Raw genomic sequence first — 25698 nt, 5'->3', positions numbered from 1 at the left:
AAATGTTTACTGAAAACTGATGTTGTGAAAGATTAGGATTGATGGCATGAGGATTCTCAGCTGCCCAAATATGTTGGTTGTGGACGTTAACGATAGCAGTTCTTGTGAAGTGTGCCTCGTCGGTAAATAAAACGGTTGTTAAAAAGTTTGGCTAAACAATTTTCACTAAAAACCATTGGCAAATACTAGCACGGGGAATACAGTCTCGTGGCAATAGAGTATGAACTTTCTGGAGGTGGTATGGATGTAATTTCTGCTATTTTAGTATCCTCCAAATAATAGATTGATTGACATTAAACTGCACTGACAATTATCTTGTGCTCTTCTCTGGATGTCATAAATTTCATTAAGAACTTGTTCTTCTAACTCAACAGTCATAGTAGATCGGGATCTGCCTGCATAAATGTGCTCTTTGGATATCAAAAAATCTTTTTCAGACAGACGTTGATGAATAGTGGCAAAAAACCTTGAACTTGGACATATTCGGTTAGGAAAGTTCTCTTGATACAAACGTCTTGCTTCAGTACTATTACAGTAGTGTCCCACTCCATACATTGAATGCATGTCAGCTAATTTGGAGTATGAATAATGTCTAAGATTACCTGCCATTTTTTAAAAAGTTAACACTCAACACGAAAGCAAAGTGGAATGGTTACAAATAACTGGTTAATAGATTAAACAAAAAACACAGCGCGGTATTGGTATTCAACTCATTCTTATCACTGAAATTTGTGTTAAACTTTATTTTGCTGTAATTTTTTAAAGGTTTGAAATATAACCTTTCAACTAAATTTTTTCTCAAATAGCCTTTAGATTGTCGAGCCAAATACCAAAGAAAGACATGATATACAGTCTCCAAGTCAGAGACAGAGTGACAGACCAGCTGTATAGAGTGGTAAAAAAAAAATAAATAAATAATAATAAATAATAGTAATAATATCCCTTTTTCAAAAGTAGATTTAATTTTACCTAGAAAATAATTACAAAGGTGTATATATTTTGTTATCATGTATTATATTCATCAATTTCATTACTTTAGTTATTGCCACCCAATTATTTAGGAGCTCTAGACTACTAAGATTAGGTTAAGAATGTTTCTGTATCCTCATTCCTCAGTACAGCTGATGATGCGTTGGTTAACTACATGAAACCATGGTTCTGTTTTGAAGTTTTTAATAAATTTTTAGTGAAATTTGACAATATCTTTGTTTTCTTATTATGGAGAGATTTCACAACATCACCATCAATTCTACTAATTTTATGAAAGGTGCCTGTCAAGCAGTTCAAGTGAAATTATACCTAAAGCTGAGTGGAAAGTTTGGGATAGCTGAAAGAAACATTATTTTTAACCAACAGTGTTCAGATAGGGATTTAGTACCTAAGTATGTATCTTTAAAAACAACTAGCAAATCGAAGTCAGCTCCTACAACAGTGAAAAAAGCAGAAAAAATGTGGATAACTTCAGAGTTGAAACATTGGTACAAGGTTAGGGACAACATTAGTTTTTATCTTTATGAACTTCAATCACAACTTACCAAAAAGCTACATCCTATTGAATGGGACAGTTCAGATTCAAAAGTCAAGGACATTTGTTACAAAAATTTGAGAAAGAAAACTTTACTACAAGAAAATAAATTATCAAATCTGGAAAGACTTAAAGTTAACAATAGTGGAAGAAGACCATCTAGGGACAATTCCAATAAGTTTCCTTTTTCAAACAAAGTTGAAAATTTAGCTAGGGTAGATTTTAGTGATGATGAAGTTTCTGTTCTGGGAAGAGGAGAAAAGTTCGCTCTAAAGAAACAACAGAAAAAAGACATTCAACTTCTAGCTGCACATCTTGACAAAAATACTGTCATAAACAAGAATAGGTTATTGTCCAATAAGCTTGCTTCAATCCTGGTAAGTAGGAAACCTGAAGATAGGTTAGAACACAAGTACAAAGATAGATTGAACTCCATCATGGCATTGAAATCCATCAATAGTAAAGTAAAAGACAATGATCCAGTTATCACCAAAGATGATAAAGGAAATACAACTGTTATTCTGGAGAAAAAAGAGTACATAGAAAAGGTTGAAGATTTTTTAACCAAAAACAATTTTGAGCCCACCAGAACCAACCCAACAGTAAAATTCAATTCAACTTTAAGAAGAACTTTGGGGAACACAAAAAGTATATACAATGACAGAGAAAAAAGATTTTTAACAGAGATGAATCCAAAGATACCAAGGTTATTTGGTTTACCAAAGCTCCACAAAGAAGGAATACCCATCAGACCAGTGGTTTCTTCCATCAATGCCCCAGCTCACAAGTTATCTTTTAGAATCAATAGTCTGTTCAGAAACTATACTTCCTTCAAACTCAAATACAGTGTGAGAAATTCAACTGAACTAGTGGACAGTTTGCAGAATATCAAAGTTCCAGACAACTGTAAGCTAGTGTCCTTTGATGTATCTAACCTCTTCACAAGTATTCCGGTACAAGAAAGCCTTCAACTAGCTGGGAAAATATTAGATGAGACACAGTTTCAGGATCCAAAGATAAGAGAAGAATTGAAGACTCTATTGAAAGTTTGCACAGAACAAAACTTCTTCAAATTTAACCAGTCAATCTACACGCAGAGAGATGGCTTAGCAATGGGATCCCCACTTTCCCCACTACTGGCTGAAATTTTCATGGACAATTTCAAGAGACAGATCATAGAATCCTTTAAGTTCAAAAACAACATCAAATACTGGTACAAGTATGTGGAAAACTTTTGTTTTATACTCTGGTGTAAACGCATTATAATTTATTTACATTAGATCAGATGAAAATCATTATTTTAATGATCACACACATGTTTCAATTAGAATTTGAAGACAATTATTTGCTTCTTATTACGGCTGTCATATCATATGAATAGTCCCATTGAATGAAATTTTATGAAAGTCGATTATATTGATAACAAGATCTTGTTAAAGGAATTTTCTGTTAGAAACATGAGTTATCAACTTTTGTCAAGAAAAATTTCTGACGATCCAGTCAAGTTAATTACTCATGCTATTAACTCCGGTGTAAACGCAGCTCTAGTTACCTAATCAATACATATTTTCGAGAATTGAAATAGATACAGAATTGCAATGCAATACGTTTTATAGTGAAGGGTTACACGATTTTACACTTGGAATGCTATTGATAACAATTTTGAATTTCTTGAATAACTGAAGATCATGAATAGGCTATCTCCATATATATCAATTAGTATACAAAATACCTGATGCGTATGATCTAACAAGGAGGAAACACACATTCCACCAATGGCGGCTCTAGTAGTGTAGATTTGAGAGTTCTGCACAAGGCCAATAGGTGACAAGGGGTGTGGCCTGAAACCCTGCCCCCTCCCACCTACCACTGAAAAACTTGAGTTGGGCATCACCCATTCCCAATTGGATTGTTATAGTGACCACAGAAGGTATCACATAAGATTACAATTTCTTATCTATGATCATTTTATAATATAAGCTTCACAAGATCACAGTAATCCCATAATAGGGATCTTTTTGCAATGAATTTTCAAAACTATTTTGTGATGAGGACTTTATATACAATGACTCCAAGTTTAAAACCTGGTTTTTTGATGCTGGTGGATTCAAAATTAAAACATGGTTCCTGATGCTGGCAGCTGGTTTCAGTTTATCAAGTTTCTACTGAATCAATTTTTCAGTTTCATAAGTTCTACATTTGTTGAGATATTTGTTCATTAAGTTCTCAGTATGTTAAATTTTCATTGTATATAGTTCTCATTCTGTCAATTTTACAATTTGTGAAGTTTTTAGGCAAACAAGTTATTAGTTTGTCAAGTTTTCACTTCATCAAGTTTTCAATTGATCAAGTTTTCTGCTTGTCTTATTTCTGTATTTCAAGTAAACTGTTCACTCTATCTGAGTAGCTTTTAACCAATTTTTATTTCAATCTTTTCAACAGTAATAGGCTAGTTTGTTGATTTCTGACCTAATTAAGTCAAAATTTCAATCACATTTTCAATGAAATAAACAGATTCAATCAGCGGTCACCATTCATGAATAATCAAAGCTTTCTAAAGCATGAAATCTACAGGGAATTATATGTTACTTAGCTTTTAATAAGATGTCATTATTAAAATAAGTACGAATAACCACCTCCAAAAATGGCATTTAACACAGTTTTTCTTCTTGAGTTTTGATTGGTGTGCCATGCTATGAATTTAGAAAGTTAATTCGGCATTTAGAATTTGGAAGCACACACAATATAACTTAATAAAAGGGATGCTGGATAAACATACCTAGTGCTAGAGAACGGGAAATCAGAAATGACAAGAGAGACAAGGAAATAGAGAGAAGATATCAACTATATTGTCACCTCTTACAGTTAAATTCAACAGTTAATAAAACAAGATGAAGTTACATCATGAAAACCGAAAATGAAATTACCAAATTTAGGAAGTTATCTCTGATATAGATAATTCGGTAATAACCTACTCTGTCTGCTTTACATTGGAAACGTTTTAGATTGAATCATAAGAAGCTTTAAGGACTCTTAATTTCAGAAATCATTGGAAGATCTCATAGATATTTCTCAGAAGTTGCTCATAAATAACAAAACATCATTTAAAAGAAAAATCCACGAAAAATTCATAAAATTCTTAGAAAATTCAGAACACACTTGGAAACTTTTGAAACATTATCAAATATCAATAATCCCCAATAATACCTATTCTGTATCTTTATATCATGAAAGCTGCAAAGACAAATATTCCTCAAGGTATCGCATCACAGAATTCTACATAGGAAGACTATTCAAAAATATGTGATATCAAAACAAATTTAGAAAAGCTAGGGTCCTTGAAACTTCTATTCGATCCTTTACAACTTTAAGACCAAAATTATTTTTAAACATCAATTTATCAATAAGGGACCTTTAAACATTTCATATACTAATTCAACTTTTAGTAGTTTAGTAGATTATAAAATATAAATTTGAAGAAAACTGAAATTCCCAGCTGGATCCTCACAGAGAAAATATGGCCTCACATTTCAGTGTGATGATACAACCGAGAATCTACTACTTAAATGAAATAAAAATTTGTAATCTAATAATTCTTAAATCAAAGTTACGATTTAACGAAAATAGTCTAATTCAGCACGTTCTAATTGATTTAAATGGTTCATGTTTTTCACCCCTTCCTTTTTGAAAGTCTATAGTTACTAAAACCCATTCTGCCACATCCGGAGTTCCTGGGACATTTGTTTAATTTGGAAAAAGTTGTTACCTCAAAGCTGTTTCTACAATTTGAATCTAGGCTCGGTGATTGAGCTCTACACACGTCCAGATGGACAGGAGACAGCATACCCCAAGCTTCTGGGACTGCCATCGATTCAGAGGCATCTCAGTGGCTTGAAGACACACCTTCATGAGACATTCATGAACCCATAAATTGATAGACTCGTACATTGATGGACCCATACTTTGACCGCTGTTAGAATAAAAAAATAAACTAGGATAATACAAATTAACTCAACTTCAGTTATATCATTAAGTCAACCTACTTTAGGTTATATAAAACTCAAATCAATACTCAATACTTTAAAACACAAATAGACATTACCTACTTCAATATCTTGGTTCAAAAGAAAAGAATTTATTTGTAATTAGAGTCATGCCCTTTCTACAAAGAGATGGGTACATAGCATTCCATAATACAATACTTCAATTCACTAGTATATGGAATAGCTTTTCATTATAAGATCTTTTGAGTATAGTAGTTATTTTGTTCAGTCTGCTCTCTTACATAAATTACATATAGTGTAATTCAAAAAATAAATTACATGATAGGTGTTTCCTTAAGAATCAAGAAAGCTTTTCATTAGAATCAGCAAAACAAATAAAATCTATGTGGTAACACAAAATACTATTATTTAAATTTAGGTTAATAGCTTCCTCTTCAAAAATAATTTAAAATAAGAAAAATCTCAATTCCTTCTAATAGGTATTATACTCTAAATTTCTACAAAACATATTTTGTTCATTTTCTTCCAACATTTATCAGTTTGAATACACAAATACCACCTTCCATTACACAAGAGAATCAAAAGGACTATTCTCAATTATTATACTTTAATTACTTGATTAATTCAATATGAAGTGATAATTAAGTGTTATATTCGAATATAATGTGGTGTTTTAGTTTCTATAAATTCAAAATGTTTTAGCTTGTATATATTTTTGGTCAAAAATTGAACTTGAACGTTTTACAGTGAAAACATAACCTATTTTTGGACATTTTATTAATTTATCAAAATTTGGGAATGTAATAGATTCGGGCCAAGCCTGTTGTTCCTTCCTAGTCATATTTATATGATTTGTGATTCTGTCCACAAATAAATAAATAAAAATAAATGAATAAATACATTACAATGAATACTTTAATGGAAGCTTTCATCAATAATAATTTCCTTAATTATATTATAAATCTATGACATAGCTCAGTAGTGGTAATAGAAGGGAAATTTCCATTGTAAGGTGACAATTTGATATCCTCTATTTTCAATTAAAGCAATACTGAGGCGGAAAAACTAAATATGCTACTGGGACAGAAGGTTCCAGAGCCAAATACTACCAAGCCTGAAGCTGGCATAAAAGCCATGATTAACACAAAATACTCTGACTACATTTTGTACTACTTACAACAGAGGAATGAATGCACTTCACTTCTCTCATCTTGCCATGGACAGCTGTAAACGGCCTCACTAGATAGGAACCTAACCAATGTTAACTTTGATTGGCAGTTACTATTTTATTGAAAATATTCATCCCAATTTCTGCCAATAGCAAGGAACGGTACAACCACAATTTAAGATACATTCTCCCACCAAGTGACAACTATTTCCCAAATTCCTAACCAAATAAGGCATGATTGATAATCAATTGGACACAAATTCCTTGCCTTATAAGGTTATGAACCAGACTGATGCTCCAGGAAAATCGTTGATTTTCTTAGTACTATAACTTCTATGCACACACTTACAAAGTCGACACAACACAACACAGAAAAGCAAAGCAGCGAAATGAAATGTTATACAGGACTGACTTCTCATGATAATTCGCATAATCCTCATCATACACAATTGGAACCATGAATATTGTCACATCGGACAGAAAATATAGATCAGAGCATACTACAGTCTACAGATTTGCACGTCTTGAAAGTTGAAGCTTTGTTCAGACCAAGCAGTTTCACTCTGCAGAGCTACTACAGAGAAACAGACCAACAACACTGTCCAGACTAATAAGGCATGGGACACATGGTGCGGAAACCATGCTATATCTGCAAATTCGGGAAAATCGTGACACATGACTTTCAACTAGAGAGGGCCCTCTCTACTTCGAATTTATGAACATAATAGAGGTAGCTCGTCAAAAAGTTATGTTCATAAAATCAAGCTTAATAATTAATCATTTGTGCATTTAATTGAAATGAGGGAAAGTCTTACTGAGAACTTGAATGAGAATTGAGGAATTAGGTAGCTGAAGAACTATTATTATAGAATCATTTGATTCATTCTATAGGCTCAAATCTTAATTTTTACAATAATTGTTATTGCATTGAGGCAACTATAAGAAGGCTCTAATAATTTCAAAAATTGTTCATTCCATCTAAGTTTCACTGTATGCCGAACTCAAGCCCTGAGATTCATGAATATTTTAATATAAAAAATATATATTAGAAAAATGTAGAATTATAGATTTATTTGACAAGCGGAAGCAAGTCAAGAAATTGAGCTCATATACTATATGCTATTGATGAGATATAAGACTTATTATTTGATACAAACAAGCCTAACAAAATTTAACTGAGCTACAACTGGGATATCTCCGTTTTTTTTTCTCTCATATTGCTTTATAGTTATTGTTTTATGTTGTATCATCTCTCATTGAATTATCTATGTAATATATGAGTTTGTTTATTGAATGGTGTACCTTTTTATCTATCACCCTGTCTTCATGCATGATCAATCTGTTATTAGCATATTATTTCATTATCAATGTAATAGTAAAGATATCATCCAACTATATTCTTCACCGAATGTGTTGGACAAATCAGCAATATACAGCATTGATTATTAAATCTTCAGAAATATTATATTCTCAAGATTCATCTGAATTGTTCAGCATCATAACCGATTTTAAATTGATTGAAACACAAGGTCATAGTGCTAAGTTGGAGCAGCAGTATGAATTAAATAGAAACTATTAAAAATTCTAATTGAGAGTCACCTTTGATCCTGCTCGATATTATCTCACATTGCTGACCCCCTTGTCAGATGTTGACAAGTTGGTTTGGAGTCGATGCTTTATGTCTTGCACAATATTCAGATTCTTTATATTTATCTATCATTTCAGCATATATAATTGCGGGATCATCCAGAGCAAAGGTGAGAAGTGCAGACTGACAAAGTGGCAGCAGATTGCAGCATATGATAGCAGAATTTTATATAAGCTCTTTGAAGAGCTGGCAAGAACACTATGATATTTATATTTTAGCAGGAGTGAACATGAAAACTCTCTGGTCTCATTTGCTCCAACAATTATAGCCAGCTGGGCATATGTGTACCAAAAGGGGCTCAATCACATAAAATGTCACAACCAACGTGGGGTATATATTATATGTGTATGTCAAATATGGCATCACATATTTTTAAGAGCTTTTAACGATCAAGTAGTATAAGGCTCGATGCACATTTGCAACGCTAGCCAGTTGCGTTTTTACGAGTAGAGCGACTCTCTGCCGGCAGCCAATTTCAGTTCAGTGCACACTTGTGCATATCGACAGCGTCTCACTGTCGAGCGACGTCAATTATTAGTACTCAGCAATTTTTGCGGCTTGGGCAACTTGGTCATTAATCGTGACATAAAAGTTCTGATTTCCAATTTTCAAAGTTTTTTGTACCTCATACCAGATGTCAGAGCAATTATAAAAATCAATATTATTGGAGGGATCAATTATTCATCGGCAGTAATAGATAAATTAATTGGTTGATAACTAATAATAGAGATAATACAAATGAAGAGCAAATAGTACAGCTTTTTCAAAAAGACCTTTTACTTCTTTTTAAAATACAATAAACCTCTAGCATTATAGAACCATTTTTAAATGGTCAATTTTGTCAATTGAACGCACTATAAACTCCAGGACTTACTCTCACCTCCAGGTGAAATTTCCAAATAAATGAACATCAGTGTTGACTTAAACATTATAATATGAACATCATAACATTAAAAACCTTATGTTATGTTTTCATAATCAACAAATTAATGAACATTGTTTTAATAATCTTGAATCAGTCAATATTGATGTTTATTTATTTCAAATTTGTACCTGCAGACGGGATAGAAAAAGTCCCGGAATGTATAGTGCTTCAAATTTTCAATAATTCTATGTTCTATAATCATTCAAAGAACGTTATTGTTTGTTTGAGAAATGGTACTATTCCAATTCTATATTAATTTTATTAATTCACAGCATATATACAGTACATTAACTTTATATACACAGCATTCATAGAAGAAGTATTCTATTTGCCTCCAGAATATAGCATGAGATGAAAGATCACCAATAATTCCAAGATCCGGCAGAACAATCATAGACATTACTTTGAATTCTGTGCTGAATATTCATTTATTCTTGTTACTTTGATGTCAAAGATCACTACTTCAAAGAGCTAGACAATTGTGCTGGATAGCTCTACAATAGTGCTGACTGCTGACAACAAACACCTAAAAACTGAAAACATTGAGCTGACAACATAGCAAATTATAAACCATATTGAATATGTTCAGGCTATTTGTTCCATTATTCATATACTCACTGTCCTGAAACGGTGGTGGTACGTTTCTGAAGAGGTGTCCTAAACCACAGGATGCTTCTGGACTGCACTTATTAAAACTTCAGTATCTACATTAAAATCCATTTTAGAATACGATTCTAGAAATGTCAGATTCCATTCTGAGAGCTCTGTCTTCACTAATTGCGAAGCACAGACTGAGGCACCGCACTATGTTTGTGGATGTGAAATTGTACTGTACATGCTTTGTGTTAAATAAAAGAATAGGTAGTTGTTAAATAGGTAGCTAACTTGGGAATTTTGTAAATTTCTAAACACTATCCCTCTAACCAGTATTGATATTCTAAGTTTTTACTTATAGTATTTAATCAGAATTTCATAAATAAGCATATATATCAAATTCCTTACAATATTTAAAAACTATGTCTAATTGTATTTCATTTCAATTTGAAGTAGTGAATCTCAAATATTTCATGATCACTACAATATTCCCTGAACATAGGTGAGTCCGGTTTCGAGAGCCAAGTCCTTTTTCTCGACACTACTAATACTAGAGAAAGAGAAAGAAGAATAGTAGAGAAAGAGAAAGAAGAATACTTAAGTATTATATGTTGTTAAGTAGAAACTTCACCTACCCAATCATAATAATATAGTTATGACATTGGAGGAAAAACTAGTCTGAGTCTGTACTATTTCTCTCCAAAAATATTGGAAGAATGTTTATGTTGCCCAAAGGTTATGTATGATCTGGATGAAAAGAACCTTCCTCATTTAGTTCTTCCTCCCGAACTCAGAAATTGAGGTGAGCATTGAGAGGTGAGCATTCAGGTGAGCATATAGAGCAGTGTACTTTGGTAATAAATTGATTCAACAACCAAAAAAGTATTCTTGTGGTACAAGAATACTGTACAGTACTCACACAAATTTAGCACATGCACAACTATGACACACAATCGTGACAAACTGACTGAGAATAAACTTATTTTGAATGAAGCATGCATTACCAAGAATTGTTGGATTTCAATGCAAACATCAATCTAGCCGACATTCGTAGGTTTGTATTTACCGTATATATTCTTTCAAAAGATCTATTGTTCCAATTAGATCGAAACTCCTATATTTCATAATAATAATCAGAGGAAATAGAAATACAAAGTAGGGTATGAATGAAGTCAACTATCAATGAGAACATAAAAAGTCATAAGAAACTACTCAGACCTCTACTATTATTATTGAATAATAGTTCTTAGGATTTAATTCAGAGCAAGATGTTATTGATCAAGTACTGTAATAATAGTACAAATTACTTTCACCTCAATGCAATATTACTGTTACTTCCACCTCAATGCAATAACAAAGTATGTTATTGTATTAAGCGATTAACTCCAAAGCATAGGACATTTTTTTCATTGGGACTTTGAAAAAAAATTCGAAGAATATTGAGAACTGTATACCCTAGTGGAAGTGATCAATAGAGATCAATAAAAAAAAATGTATTGATATCAATAGGTATTTGGGCCAATACACATCAATAGGTATCCATGGATATGTATTGATGTGTATTGGCCCAAATACCTATTGATATCAATACAAATCAATGCATATCCATGGATATCAATACATAACCAGCTGTATTGATATCAATACATATCAATACATTTCCATGGATATGTATTGATGTGTATTGGCCCAAATACCTATTGATATCAATACAAATCAATACATATCCATGGATATCAATACATAACCAGCTGTATTGATATCAATACACATCAATACATTTCCATGGATATGTATTGATGTGCATTGACCCAAATACCTAATGATATCGATACACATCAATAGGTAGCCATGGATATCAATACATAGCCAGCTGTATTGATATCAATACAGATCAATAGCCATCTATAAGCAGCCTGCCCCCTTTATAGAAAAAATCCTCTTTTAAATCTAGGAGAGCAGCTTAAGATGAAGATAACATTTGCAAGGATTATAATATTCTAACCCAGCTGCGACTAGCATCAGACAAGGGAGTATACCTGTTTAATTACCTATAATCAATATAAGTAAATTGGATTCAGTGAATAGATGTCTATTGACATATTGATGAAAAATTAAGGAATGTAAATAGTTAAGACATAAATAATGTGAAAAGTTGTTTATTAAAATAACTCATATGCATGTCATTTATCTATGAAGAAAGGTCCTTATTGTGGTGCTCCAGATTACTTTATTCTCTTCCTGTTCGAAGTAGCAATTTTTTGAGCTACATACCGGTTTATGTTACTGTACCTTAATTCAATCTCAATTTTTGAAGCATTCAGATTTTCCTCCAGGATCCGGTGTTTGAACATTTCTAGAACAAATAACAGTTCAAAGTATAAAATCTTGAAAAATTAGAAAATAAGGATTTTATTTCTAAATAAATAACCTTTTCAATTCTTTATTTTTACATTAAAAATCTATAAATCTTATAAAACTTTTGATTAACCACAATACAATGAGGAGTAAATTCTCTACCCTAACTTTACAATAATTTTACACAAAACAGAGTAAAAATTAAATTGAACCATCAAGTCCTATTCAGACAAATGGATTTTTCCTAGTAGGTGATATATGCAATCTAACAGCTGGACACTATAATTACAAAAAGAAAGCTCATTTTGATCATTCAACAACTGACAAATTTCGAATATTTTTCATGTAAGCTTCTTTTTTCAGCTTTTTGACTTTGTATCAGCCATTTGCTTGTATTATAGTGAGGTCCACGTTATAATGGCAGTGTGTGATTTGCAATGGTGTTGCTATCCTTGTCTATCGTTCAACAAAGCAGATGGCGCTATCTCTTTCACGCAATTGCGTTGCTGCCACATTGTTTATCAACAATGTAGAAATTCAACTAATTGACAAAATATTTAATCTCAATCATAAAAATTTATAATCACATCTTTAAAAAATATATTTTCTTGACAAATAAGATATGATTAACTATTTTCAACAATAATGAACAGTTAAATTGATCAGATATACCAGTATCAGCTGTTTAGGTGGCAAGGCTGAGTTCTGGCAACCCTTTTTTCCTCTCTTCCTACTCTGCCATCATAACGTGGACTTCACTATAGCCTTGCATCACCCATTGGGAAAAAACCATAAATGTATGGATGGCCAATAGGGAGATTTTTGCTTTAATAAAATGAAGAAACAACAATAATTTATATTAAAATTGAATTTATTTTCGAAACATCACAGTCTTCAACCCTTCAATAAGTTGGAGACTGTTGTAGATATAATACTGTAACTTTTAGGATAAGTTATTGGTCGAATACTCCACCTTTTGACATACAACTGAATTTCAACCTCTCATAAGGGGCCGATGACTTGGGGGTTGTAACTCAAAAATGTTGAATGTAAATACCCATTGTGTGATACATCATCTTGAAAGCCTTCTCAAAACGAGAAAGATGACATCAATAAAAATGTCTATGATACTTTTATCCAAAATGGCAGCTGATTGAAGTTTTAGTTTTTAAAGAAATAATTGATGTAATTCAATCAGCCGCCATTTTGGATAAAAGTATCATAGAAGATTTTTATTGATGTCATCTTTCTAGTTTTAAAAATGCCTTTATAATTATGTATCACACAATGGGTGTTTACATTAAAAATATTCGAATTACAACCCCTCATTTCTTTACAAACTATAACTTCAATCAGTCACAGTTTTGGATTCAAGTTTCATAGTACATTTAAAAAAGCCCTTTGAAATAATGCACCACACAATGGGCGTTTACATTAAAAATATTCGAGTTACAACTCTTAAGTCACCATATTATACATTCTGAACCTAGTCAACCCCTTATGAAGGGGTTGAAATTCAGTTGTATGTCAAAAGTTAGAGTATTTGACCAGTAACATATCCTGAAAGTTACAGTATTATATCTACAACAGTCTCTAATTTATTGAAAGGTTCCCATACATATGACTCACCCTGTATAATTAATTATCAACTATAAATGATTAGCACAAGCCTAGAGCTCATGTGGGCATCACCCATAGAAAAAATTGTTTGACTTTATATTCTGTTTCAAAATAATCAAAATTGAGACTTACTTAGATTTCTCTTTGCTGGTAAACCGAATTTTTGAACACTTCAGCCAGTCTTTGATTACTGCTTCCATGTCTTTTTCTATTGTGTTGGAGAATTTTATCACCACAGCTCCTATCAGAAATGGAACAAAAGTTTACTTATAATTGAACATATTTCAAACAATATTTCTTGACTGGAAAATTGAAAAAAACACACATGTTGCAAACACACAGTCTCTCTCTCTCTTATTATATAAAATATATAGTGCTAAAATGAGAGGACTACAACTATAGTTTTTCTAAATTGGAATAAGAAATAAAGCTATTAATATAAATAGATGAATCACTTGCTTGTTGAAAAAGTCTAAATAAAGCCTGCCGCACCAGCAAACAACTGAATAAATTCCAATAGAAAGCAATTGAATGATATCTACTAGGCTACATCAATTCAAATAAACTATTCAAAATTATTTGAAGTATAAAATAATAGTTATTAGTATATCTAGAGTGAAAAGTACGACTTTTTCTCCTTGTGGGAAAAAGTTTGAAGCCCGAGGCAAAGCCGAGGGCAGCAATTTTCCTGAGGGAGAAAAAGTATTTTTTGCTCGTGATGTACACAACATTTTTCATCCATCTACATTTTTTTATAGAAACTGCAAATAAAATCATTCTAATAACTTACGTATTGGTGACAATGATTCCTAACAACATAACCTAAATCTAAAACCTAAAAACCGGTCATCTGATTGGCACTGCCGATTGCGCTATCTATTGGCATTCGGCAAAAGTTGTAACAAATATCAGCTGAGCAGCTACCAAAAATGGCTGACTCCAGATCACGCGGTTCAGATTTGAATTGCAAATCAAAAATATTTGTTGGCTGGTATTTTGAATAGAATAAAATATTTTAAAAATTGTATAAATTTTTATCATCTACTAATATTGAGAATATAATAATTATCATACAAACATATATTTCATGAGTTAATCAAATTTCTGGTTATGGTATTGAATTCAGTTGACTCAATGACAGACACCTCTATTATGCTTTCTCATCTGAGCTTAGACCTTCTAACCTATAACAATGTAAGTTTCAAAATAGAGATGCTCCCCATGTTATTTAAATGGAGTCACTTTTACTCCCTAGGGAGTTTTTCTGTTTTTTACTACCGAGAGCGAAAAAGTGACACTTTAGTATTAGGTTTCAGGGAGTAAAGTAAGTACTTTAGAGAGAAGGTGGAGGAAAAAATATTTTATAATAATGCTCACTATTCCATTAAAATTTATCTAGCCATTAGTCAACTAATCTATCTATCCACAGTCATATATTGCTATTAAGTTCATTATATTAAGATGAGTGTAGATTAGGCTAGTAGCCTACCTATGTGGTGACATGAATTATTTAGGCCAGTATACTTATTTATGCAACTAGTGCGCAAAGTGACAATTTGCTGCACCGAAAGAAACGTTTACAAGGGCGGAATGGTTTGTTGAGTGCAGCAGAGGAACTTTGCGCACGTATTGCACATCACATTTTTCCTACAGTTTCCATTGAATATGAAAAGTGGGTAATTATGGGTAAAATTGCCTGAAAAGCATAAAATATTTTTCTGTGTAATTTTATTATTGATAAAAACCTTAATCCTAAAATCCTAAAGTCCTCGTTGTCCTTGGTTATAATAATATCTACTTAATAATTTGCTTGTTGTGCTTCATTGCACCTCTGCTCACTATAGCAGCCCACTCACTCTTACCAACTTAATTTGGATTTTGCTGCACTGTTGCTCCATATAACCTACTAACTATTTTGCGTTGTCATGTTGAAAATCTGGAGTACGCAAAGTACTCACTTTGCGCACTAGTGCGGAAAAGTGATTCATTGCGGCCTGCAATCAGTGCACAAATGGTCACTTTTCAAGGTATCTGTAGGAAAAGATATTTTTGAAATTGATGTTGCTTTCTATGACAAGACACTATATTCTATACAAAAACTTTGTTGTAGTTCAGACACTGTGCTACTTATAATAATTGAAAAAAACACTTACTTTTCTTGGAGTATTGAGTATTTATTATTATTAAAATTATGCCATAAATAATTCATTTAGGCTATGTTATGAGGCTTTCAGGTTATGTGCCTAGTCTTTCAATAAGTTTATCATTTGAATAAATATTGTCTAAGTATCTAATACTATAATAAAAGTATTCTTCCATTATACAGTACATCAATAAAAACAAAATCACTTGACTTACCTTAAACCTGATCTTTCACAAAAATCACAAAACAACAGACACCAAAAAAACTGTTACAATCTAAATGTTACAATGCTGAACCCGAAGCCATTCGGGTCGGCCCATTCCCTCTGCATTGACCAACAACCGCCTTCCCATTATCAATAAACCCACTATTGATAAACCTACTATGAAAATATTGATATATCATCGATATTCGATTATTTATAATTATATATTTTTAAACTTGTTTGGGAATGCATTATTCAAATTACAAATTTTAAATAAGTAAGAGTGGAATACTGTCCTAATTTCTACATTGTTTGATGCAATAAAACCAGTTTGCCCCAGAAAAAAGTTGGAATTTGTTTGTTTGATATATCGATTGTTGAAACTTTGATACGTTTATCTCATAGTATGAAAATATATTGATATTTAATTCGATACCATAGTAGACCTATGGATGGTGGGAATTTCAAAATTAATGATATTGACAATCTTATTGAAAAAATTGTTATTCCAGGTGCGGGTTAATGATATTCATGGGGGGACATTTGTGCTTGACACTGAAATAATGTTGGGATCGATAAATAGTAGAAGTAGTTATTATTTGAATTGAATCATTCGAAGTTCAAGTGTTTATAGTTCAGATGCTGCACGATTTTCCCCATAAACTTTGATATAATTTGAAAAAGTGGTATAACTTTTCCAATTTTGGATAGAATCATTTGAAATTCTAGGATAAGATTGAGAATATGAACAGAATCGTACATTATTTTTTTAGAATTTTCCATGATCAAATACAAATTTTTTAAAAATTTAAACGTCAGTACCACGTTAACGGCACGTCTGACAGGATTTTCGCAGAGGACAAAATGTTCTGGAAATTCACTTCTACACCCGAATCACTCATCAAAAATACATTGTTCCGGGAAAATTAAAAATCTGCCAAAAATATTCAAAGTTTTTAACTGCATTTAAAATTACCGCAAAAGGTCTATAAATCGTTAACGGTGCATTGTAGACGATTTTTGCAAGAGACAAAAAGTGCTGGAAATTAACTTCTACACCCGAATCAGTCATCAAGAATACATTGTTCCGGGAAAATTGAAAATCTGCCAAAATTATTCAGTTTTAAACTGCATTTAAAATTACCGCAATCCATGGACTCCTATTGATATCACTAAACTTGTAGTGATATCAATATGAGTTCATTGACTGTATTTACCGTGATTTCTATTGGTATCAATGGATTTCTATTGATATCCATGAGCTTCTATTGATATCACTAAACTTGCAGTGATATCAATATAAGTTCATTGACTGTATTTACCATGATTTCTATTGGTATCCATGAACTTCTATTGATATCACAAAACTTGTAGTGATATCAATATAAGTTCATTGACTGTATTTAACGTGATTTCTATTGGTATCCATGGATTTCTATTGATATCCATGAGCCCGTATTGATATCCATGAGCATATATTGATATCAATAGAGTTTTTCTATCGATTTCTATGGATCTCTTCCACTAGGGTATAATTTATAGAATGTCTTGATATCCAATAGTACCATAACTTCTTCAATTATTTTGATTATTTTCGATAGCCGCGAGGCCACTTTACTAATTTTGAGGCGCTGAATGTGAATTTGAAATCACAATATTTCTCTATCACCATTTTTACTAGTTTTAGGTTTTTGAAGTGGGAATGAAACGCGGCTTGCCCGCCGTGACGTAAAGAAAGGGGCGGCTGGCATGCGTCAGCAGAGCGTCGGCAAAGCATAAGCGGGTGTGGGCGTGCGACCTGTAATGTGTACTGCTCCGTCCGTAAACCATATACTTCTAACAACTTTTAGAACGTCATAGACTTGTATCCTTCTTAAGATAGAGATCTATCTGCTTTGTTCCAGTTAACAGGATAATATTTCGTTGATACTGTAACTAAGCACCCAAACTAGGATGATCACGAACAGTACATTCCCACTCCTACTCTTATTGATTCAAAAAAAGCTGAGACTTGACCCCACAGCCTACAGAATAGCCAGATACAGTGGAATTGTGTGTCATTCCATGGTTGGAAATTGATCAAAAGATTTTGGGATTTGATTCTTCTCCAAATGCCAAGCATAAGTAGAACTCTTGATTTTGATTTATGTAAAGTTCAAAAGGCTTAAACGGGGTACTGGTCTCAACTTATTCCATTCAGACAAAAACATAAAACACTTTTTGCATAGTCTTACTCACACAATTTCACCACCTCTGTTATCAATCCTGAAATTGAACTCTGTCTCAACTTGATAAGTATATCCAGATTCCCTACTCTTAGCAGAGAATTGGAGAATTTCATCATGGAGTTGGTTTCTAAAATTCCCCCTGAAAACAAGATAGTATTGGTTATCAAAATTATGGGAATTTGAATTGAAATTGAATAGTATTCAGATGGATGATTATTAAAATCCAGATATCATGTTTCACATTTCATTCGAATATTGATTTATTATTTCCAGTGTGAGTAATGTTTAACATAATTATTACATGTATTCAACTTCAAGTGCAAATATTATTTGGAATTATTTTTTGTGTTCAATTTCCCACTATCATGTCCAAAATTCAATATTGATATAATACTATGGTCCATAATTAAGTAATAATTATGATATAGATTTGGAAGGTGATTGACAAAGGATGGTATTTGTATGGAACTATTCTTTTATCTCAGTGACCAAAATAAGTTCTTTTGGAAATTGGAGTTCTTATTTGGAAATTCCTCACAGTCTGGCCTTTGTAGAATTTCCCACAATCACTGCTATGATTTTGTATGATCATGTTTCTGTGTCTATATTACATTGATAATAATTCATCTTTGCAAGTTTTTGTATCATAGTCAATGTATTATTTCGAGATCTTGAATATTCCAATTTGGACATAATGTGGTTTTGTGATCAAACAAAAATGTGGAGTTTAACACAAGAGAAGAATTCAAAATATCATTGACCGAGCGAAGTGAGGTCCAAGTTGACGGTTATGCATTTCTCTTTATGTTTATATATTTTATATTTTTGTTTATATTTATGTTTTCAAGTTCTGAATTTACTGCAAAGTGCAGCAATAGATTCTTATTAAATTTGACAGATATGTTCCTTTTCGAATTTTGAGCCGGTGGTTCTATCCTTTTCTAGGTCCACAACAATGCCAATTATGTTTTTGACAGTGTAGAAATATAATTAATTAATGGGGGGAATCGGCATCGTTATTCTTCTATCTTCATCAACTGCCATTATAATGTGGACCTCACTATAGCAATAGAGATTATACTTATCAACATCTGGGACTGAGATAAGAGTACCTTTCTATATGGAATATTTTTTGTAAGAATTATTTATTTTAAATTATAATTTAGTGCAAATAATTTGTAAATTGTTTATAGTCAACCATCATATTTGGAGGTTACAACTTTGTTTACGTTAGTGAACAGCTGTTTTGAATGCAGTCAAGAAATTAGTTAAAATGAATTATTTGTAATACTGACCTTATGTTTCGAAACGATAATATAATTTCTCCTAGAACCAATAATTATTGTGAAAAGGATGAGAGTTTCAAAATAAAAAATATATTTATTATTGTTGAAATAATTTATCAATGGGAATGTACAACATGTTAAATATTATAAAAGCGAGCAGGATCATGATACAAGCGTTATCACTATAGTGAGAAAATGAATATTCATTTTTTGTTATTTGTGATTGTAATAAGAATCCCTTGTATGAAATATTGATATTACATACCAATTATTATAGAATCGACCGCATGGACTGATGTAAAAATCTCTGTAACCCGTTCAAGCCAATCATAGGTCAGAAAAATAACACCAAAAAGGGATGATATTCAAACATGATATTCTATTTTTGTTATCAGCAACTAGAAGAGTCTTATCACATGCGGTAACACATTGTATGTCAAATAAGGAGAAATATGAAGGAAATTCATTTACTAATAGAAAACAGATAATTTAAGTTTATTCATTGTAAAGCAGGAACTATCCTCTTACTCATCTCTGACATAATAAATACGTCATACTAGTTCTACCAATGGCAGAATTTCTTTGCAAATTAAGTAAGACGGAACTGCTCAGCCAAAAGTTTGGAGGAGAGACACTACTTCCTTACTAATGCCTCCATTGTGAAGACCTTGTTCTAAAAAGTTACCATTTTCTAGTGAGATTCTTGTTTATTCAATTTATGTATTTTAATTGTTAGCCTATACTCAAGGTGATATTATTTGTTATATTTGTAAAATTATTCTATCAATTGATTGCTTCCATAAATCTAAATTTTATTATTCATTTTTTGATTCATGAAGGAAATAATTAATCTCTAAAACCCCCACGTGCTGAAGACCTAAGTTTGGATGAGCCATCAATTATAAATTAATTTAAAGAAACCACTACGCTAAGAAGGATCACGTGAGTTCTCTATTTATTCTATGGGGCCCCACCCTTTGCTCGAAAAAGTACAGAAATTACTTCAATTTTACTTTGCTAATTATTGATGGCCATGTCAAAAGCGCTAATAATATAAGTGTACTGAATTATAATAAATTGAAAATTTTTGTGGTCGTTCAACTGTCCTTATTTGCCTGAACCATGACCCTGATCAAATCTCAAATACTGTAATATTTTTCGTTAAATCATTTAGAATTTTAATTTATCCGTAAGTGTTTTTAAACTTTGTAAGAATAATGTACATGATAGCCCAACATCATAGCACAAATTCAATTAATTCTGTTGACATTGAATTATTCAAAACCTGTTTATCAAATCTTGAAACTGCATTGTTCATCAATTATCATTATTGCTCATTATATTTCAAATTTAATATTCTATTTCCTGAGTTCGATTATTTCTTCAGCCCTTCAGATTTTATCTTTGACAAGTTTGTACTTGTTAAGCACCAATCAAACATGATCATTGAAATAATTAATCCAATCTGGATAAAGGAAAAGATCTAAGCTGCAGTGTAAAAATCACACAATAGAGCCTGAAACTTGAAAAGATTCTGTCCTCGAAGTATCTTCTGAACAGCATTTGGTTTATCGAACCTATCCTAGACTTTTAGAATTTATTAGTGGCGCAATCCCACAAATTATATGCATCAAGTTCCTTGCTCAACCTGTCTGATTCTTTATACTACTGTCTTCAACACAGGTAATAATTCAAGATCACTGAATCTAGTGTCTAGCAATTGCTACACTACATTTTACACTCGCAGAATATATTATTCTCACACAGTTAGTCATCAAACAAAAGTTGAGTCTCCTTAACAAAAAAAAAAAAAATAATAATACAAAATTGTACAGATAGAAATGAAAAAAAGAATGATACAAACTTATGCAATAATAAATAATACAAACAACAAAAATACCACCTAATTCAAAAATGAAAAATACAAAGACTTCAAATACTTATGGGAATAGTAGAAAAAAAACAAATTGGGAATTAAAAATTTATTATTTATTATTATTCAGCTTATGGCCTTACAAATCGATTAAATCTCGAAATTTATAAGAATTGAGGAAAATAATAACAAATAATCAACAAAAATTTTAACAATAGAATAAAAACATTTTCAACTGTATGACGTCCCAAACCTATAATGATTTCCGAAATTTAGTGCAAGAAAACCTATTTAATAGTGCATAAAATTACATTCAATGTGGCATGCAATGAGGCATGCAATTTATGGTCTACACAGCTGTTGATTTTTTACCAAGTTACATTAATATTGAGTTGCATGCATCATGGCATGCAATTTATAATCAACTCGACATCTGATTTATGATGAATAATTCTATAGTGTTATTTTTACTTCAATATTGAAATATGAAAGAGGCTTCATTTTTTCTTTTATATTATCCTTCAAACGCAAAATTTACAAAAACCTTGTAAATATGTCGATGCACAATTCAAAAAGGAACATACCTGTCAAATTTCATGAAAATTCATTACCACATTTCGTCATTCAAACTTTTGAAAATTTAAACATTTAAACATTTAAACATTTAAACATTTAAACATTTAAACATTTAAACATTTAAACATTTAAACATTTAAACATTTAAACATTTAAACATTTAAACATTTAAACATTAAACATTTAAACATTTAAACATTAAACATTTAAACATTTAAACATTGAAACATTTAAACATTTAAACATTTAAACATTTAAACATTCAAACATTTAAACATTTAAACATTTAAACATTCAAACATTTAAACATTTAAACATTTAAACATTTAAACATTTAAACATTTAAACATTTAAACATTTAATCATTTAAACATTTAAACATTCAAACATTTAAACATTCAAACATTCAAACATTCAAACATTTAAACATTTAAACATTTGAACATTTAAACTTCTAATATTTAAACATTTGAATATTATACATTTGAACATTCAAACATTTAAACATTTGAACATTATACATTTGAACATTCAAACATTTTAACATTTGAACAATTAAACATTCAAACATTAAGAGGAATGCCAATCCAGCGACTCGAATCTTAGACCTCACTTTGCTCCTTCAACAAGGCCGCGGCTTACGATGTTGCAACGTTGCAGTGTAGGCCTACAATCTAATACATGATTGATGGAAAAGTTCAGCTGGAATTTTTTAAATCTTTCTCACCAATCATGTATTAGATTGTAGGCCTACACTGCGACATTACAATATCGTAGGCCGCGGCCTTATATTAGAGATGGCTATGCTATAATACTACCTATTCAAAAATATTGAACATCTTGAAAATGTATCTTTCCATCAACATTGTGGACAGTTGCAGCCAGACCTGATAACAGCGCTCACACTCACATTCCAGGAAGACACGTCACGGTACGATAGGACAGAAAGCTCTATGTTTATATAGGATTTTTCCCAGACATTTTAAATTGATAAAATATTAAATAATTTCAGAGAAAACATGACAACAGGTCAATGTAACTTACTGAGCGCAAGGTCTACTGTTCACCGAACTACTAGTTATTCATTGAATAAATAGGTGGTATGATATTGAACATAACACATGCAGAACATTATAACCCACCTATAATTTCATTTTGAAATAATTCTAAATCTAAAGAATATGAAATAAGCCAGCTGACATGAAGATTTAGTTACAGTTGGTGGGATATCACTTTCAAAATGACTCCATATTGAATATATAATTATATTATTAAATGACTCCACACTCGAATTCTTCCATTAGTTTATCTGTTCTTGATTATTTTTGAAAACATTTTTGTCTCTTTGTACTTGTTGATAGTAATTTTGCTCTTTGCTTAACGAATACAATATTGAATTGAATTTGAATTTTTTTGAATTTATTTATTGCCAAAAAACAAATTACAAATACAAAATTCTTATGCAGACTGAAGCAACAAAGTGCAAAAAACAATATATATAAAATTTGACTCAATACAACTTTTAATATTATCAAATAAAAATACTTGTAAGCCTATCTTGGCCTAATAATAGCACCTTATTTATTAACTTTTTTTGGCACTGCCGGCAGAAGTACAACTTGAGCGCCAGCAGTGAGTTCTATTTTACAAGGAAAGCATTTTCTATTTTCAGCATTTACAGCAATAGATTCAATACAAAAAACAGAAGAATAGAAAAAAAAATTTATAAATGAATAGCTTAAAATGGAAGGATAAAATAAAAGAGATAATTTTTATTTATAGACAAAAAAGAGTTTTGTAAGGCTTTGAATTTTAGACAATTTAATTTGAGTTTAAAGATGGAAAGATTAAATGAATAAAGATGAATTCACTCATGACATAGAAAAAAGTTAACATGAGATACTAGTCTTTTCGAAATTAATCTTAAAAAGGCAAATTGAATAAATAAATGAATGAACTAAAGATGAGAATACATTTTTAGGACAATAAGCATTCAATCACAACAAAGAGATAAAAGCACTTGGCTTCCGATGCATCAAAAATAGAGCAACATATAATAGGACAAATATTACCATCATAATATTAGAAAATAGAAAAAACTATCCTAAAACGTAATAATCATCAACCTAATAGGAACATCTTCATTATCATCCAAGAAAACAACAGCTTATCATCAGCAGAGATGAAAATAAATATTTCTCTTGATCCACTCATCAATTTCTATATGAAGCTTTTTTGTAAGTTTGCTAGTTATAAAATGATTTGGGACTCTATTGGCATAAAATTCTACATAGAATGAGAACTGATGTTTATTTATTGTTAATCTGTTAAATGATGTATTGAATAAATTGTTTACTGAAGGGCGAATGTTATAGGGATTGGTATTTAGGGTTAATAATTCTCTATTTCTATTTATGTGAATTATGATGTTTTTAACAAAAACCTGTCTCAGTGTATGAACTCCAAATTCTATGAAGAGACATTTACTAGGGTAAAGTCTAGGTTTCCCAAGGGCTGCCCTGATTATATGTTTTTGTAAAACGAAAATTTTATTGAAATGGGAGTCAAAAGTACCACCCCAAACCTCTATGCAATACTGAAACAAAGAATGAGCATAGGCATGATAGATGGTTCTTATTATGTTCACATCATTCAATAAATTTATTTTGTAGAAAACCGATATCAGATATTTCAATTTGGAAATCAAATACCCTAGATGAGAATTCCACTTCAAGTGGCAATCAACCATTACTCCTAAATATTTTATAGAATTTATTTTTTCTATTTTTTGACACAAACAATTTGTCTCACCTATAGGGGTATTGATTCTGTGGTTGTGCATTCTAATACAGAGATCAGGAGGTGGCTCGCCGATCGAAGTTGGGGAGAAAGCAATAAATTTAGTTTTAAGCAAGTTTAATGTAAGAGTGTGATTATCAAACCATGCCTTGGCCAGAGCTAAACCTTTATTTGCATTCTCATATGCCTCCCTCCATGACTCACCTGTGAATATTAACGCTGTGTCATCAGCGAAAGATATTTTTGTTGTGTTTGGAATATTCAATTTGAGGAGATCATTTAAATAGATTAGGAACAATAAGGGAGATAAGACTGTACCTTGAGGTAGGCCATAGCTTTTCAGCTTGCGTTTATCTGTTCTATTGTTTAAGGTCATAATTTGCATTCTATCCTCCAGGTAATTCAAAATTAATTTTTTAGCCAGTCCACGTATTCCACAGCCATCAAGCTTATTTATCAAAGTTAAGTGAGGTATGGTATCAAAAGCTTTAGCTAAATCTTGAAATATTGCAACTGTTTTGGATCCTTTATTGAAGTTCCTGTTAACTAAATCTGCTAACAACATAACAGCATCCTTAGTTGATTTCCCTGGCTGGAATCCGAACTGATTCGCTGCTATGATGTCCTGCTTATTCAAATAGTCCATCAATCTCTTTTTTAAAAGTCTTTCCATTATTTTTGACAGGATACTTAATAAAATAATAGGCCTGCAATTCGCTGGATTTGATTTATCACCCGATTTATGT

General features: G+C 31.4%; 1 protein-coding gene across 3 annotated transcripts in view; it reads right to left on the bottom strand.

The window, feature by feature from the left end:
- LOC111050932 overlaps positions 1-25698 on the bottom strand; it is a 204077-nt gene that overhangs the window by 138947 nt on the left and 39432 nt on the right. For all 3 annotated transcript variants that reach the window (XM_039440771.1, XM_039440772.1, XM_039440773.1), the window contains one exon: positions 18429-18557. In XM_039440771.1, the coding sequence (XP_039296705.1) occupies positions 18429-18557 (129 nt within the window). The remainder of the gene's footprint in view (positions 1-18428; positions 18558-25698) is intronic.

The sequence above is a fragment of the Nilaparvata lugens genome, chromosome 14, assembly GCF_014356525.2.
Source record: "Nilaparvata lugens isolate BPH chromosome 14, ASM1435652v1, whole genome shotgun sequence".
In the NCBI taxonomy this organism is placed as follows: domain Eukaryota; kingdom Metazoa; phylum Arthropoda; class Insecta; order Hemiptera; family Delphacidae; genus Nilaparvata; species Nilaparvata lugens.
The sequence above is the reverse complement of the archived record's forward strand: the minus strand, read 5'-3'. Positions and strand labels throughout refer to the sequence as shown.